The sequence below is a fragment of the Arachis ipaensis genome, chromosome B10 (genome assembly GCF_000816755.2).
Source record: "Arachis ipaensis cultivar K30076 chromosome B10, Araip1.1, whole genome shotgun sequence".
NCBI classification, from domain to species: Eukaryota; Viridiplantae; Streptophyta; class Magnoliopsida; order Fabales; family Fabaceae; genus Arachis; species Arachis ipaensis.
This window is the reverse complement of record NC_029794.2, coordinates 89,974,179-89,976,103: the sequence shown is the minus strand read 5'-3', so window position 1 is coordinate 89,976,103 and position 1,925 is coordinate 89,974,179. Positions and strand designations below refer to the sequence as shown.

Here is a 1,925-nt window from a genome sequence, read left to right as displayed (position 1 = left end):
CACCTTGATCTAAATCAGCATCAATCTCATCTAACAAAATATAACACATTATCAATAAATTAAAGATCAAAGCTATTGTAATTTATTGTCTAATTTAATATTCACCAAGCAAGTCTTCAATATTACTTGGAAGATCAGACTCTTTTTCAACAACCTCTTCCGTCAACCAAAAATCAACCATATCAATCTTTTCAATATCGATTGGATCATATTGCAACTTTAGCTTTCTTTTTTTCTTTCTTTCCTAACAAATTAAATACAATATATGATAAGTCTAGTATATTAACTATACAAAATCTAATGATATGGAATGAAAGGATGAAATATATATTACCTGGATTTAAGACGCAAATTATATGTAACATACACAATATCACTTAGCCTATCATGTTCCAATCTATTCCTTCTTGTTGTATAAATTTGATAAAAAAGACTCCAATTCCTTTCACACCCTGAAGAAGCAGATGCTTGGCTAAGAATGCGAATTGCCATGTTTTGTAAACATGGAGTAGAACTACCAAACAACCTCCACCATTCATCTACAAGTTACAACCCCATATCTCAAATATTAGTTATCAAATTAAGGAAACCAAAACAATAAATAATAAATAACTAAAGCTTATTATCAAATAGATATTATTACCAGGTTGAAGTTTTTTTGCAGCTGGAACAGCTTCAGGCCTATCAAAGCTTTCCTTTTGATCTTTATATAAGTATATTTCTTTTATTGCCTCAACTGAATCTAAATTATTAACCTTGCAATGCAATGTAACAAGATCAAGCAAAGCTCGCATGACATCAGGTGCTTCTCTATAATTTTCAGAAAAAAAGCAAGCAGGATTCAAGAAATAAGCTGCTGCGTGAAGACTTTTTTTTCAAATGTTTGTCCCATCTTGAGTTGATAATCTCTGTGTAAGGTTGATATGCAGTCTTCCTATGCTTGAACATTTCTTTGATTCCATTTTCTGACCTCAGCATACCTTCATAAACAATTCCCAATGATGGTTTATCATCAGCATCTACCAACCTCAGCAATTTAATCAACGGACTCACAATTTGGCATGCAGTAAAATAATCATCCCAAAATTTATTATCTAGGATAATTGTACCCACAGCTCTACCATTAGCACTCCTTCCTAATTTGTGTCCGGTAAAGTGTGTATCAACAACCAATGATTGTAAATCCGGTTTGCGCTCAAAGATACCCATCAATGTGATGAAGACAGTGGCAAAACGAGTTGCACTTGGATGAACAATCTCCTTCCAATCAGTTCTTTGTCTTAGCCAGGACAAGAACACCGTATGATTATACACAAACACGGTAATCTTTGAGGCACGTGTTGCAAGGCTAGAAATATGTGGCATGCTACTTATATCTTTTAGAATAAGATTCAAGCAATGAGCAGCACAAGGTGACCAGTGAATATTTTCAAATTTTTTATTAATAAGCCTACCAGCAGCAATATAGTTCGCAGCATTATTTGTCACTACATGAACAATATTATCAGGTCCAATCCATTCAATCACCTCTGAAAACAAGTCACACAAGCTTGAAGCATTTTTAACCATACTTGAGGCATCTACAGATTTCACAAAGCACATCCCTTTCGAACAATAAACCAAAAAATTAATCAACGTTCTTTACCTTTGATCTGTCCAACCATCAGCCATGAGAGTACATCCAGTTTCTTTCCAAGCAGACCTATAGCTATCAACAACCATTTGACACTCCCTTTTGAGATCGACTGATAAGTTAACCCTCAAAGAGTCATAAGAAGGACCTTTATAACCAGGCCCAATGCCAGCAACACCATCCAACATATCTTGAAAAAAGGGTGACATAACCGCATTGAAAGGAATCCTACAATCCAAAAGCCATCTAGCCACTCGCTTATCAACTTCATGAAGCGCCTCTTTGTTTTGAA

General features: G+C 34.8%; 1 protein-coding gene across 1 annotated transcript; it reads right to left on the bottom strand.

The window, feature by feature from the left end:
* Positions 331-1,569, bottom strand: LOC107620760. The gene is made up of 4 exons (XM_016322884.1): positions 971-1,569; positions 644-810; positions 452-539; positions 331-334 (listed from the first exon to the last, which is right to left on the bottom strand). Exons 1-4 carry the CDS (start codon positions 1,567-1,569, stop codon positions 331-333), a joined length of 858 nt encoding a protein of 285 aa, XP_016178370.1.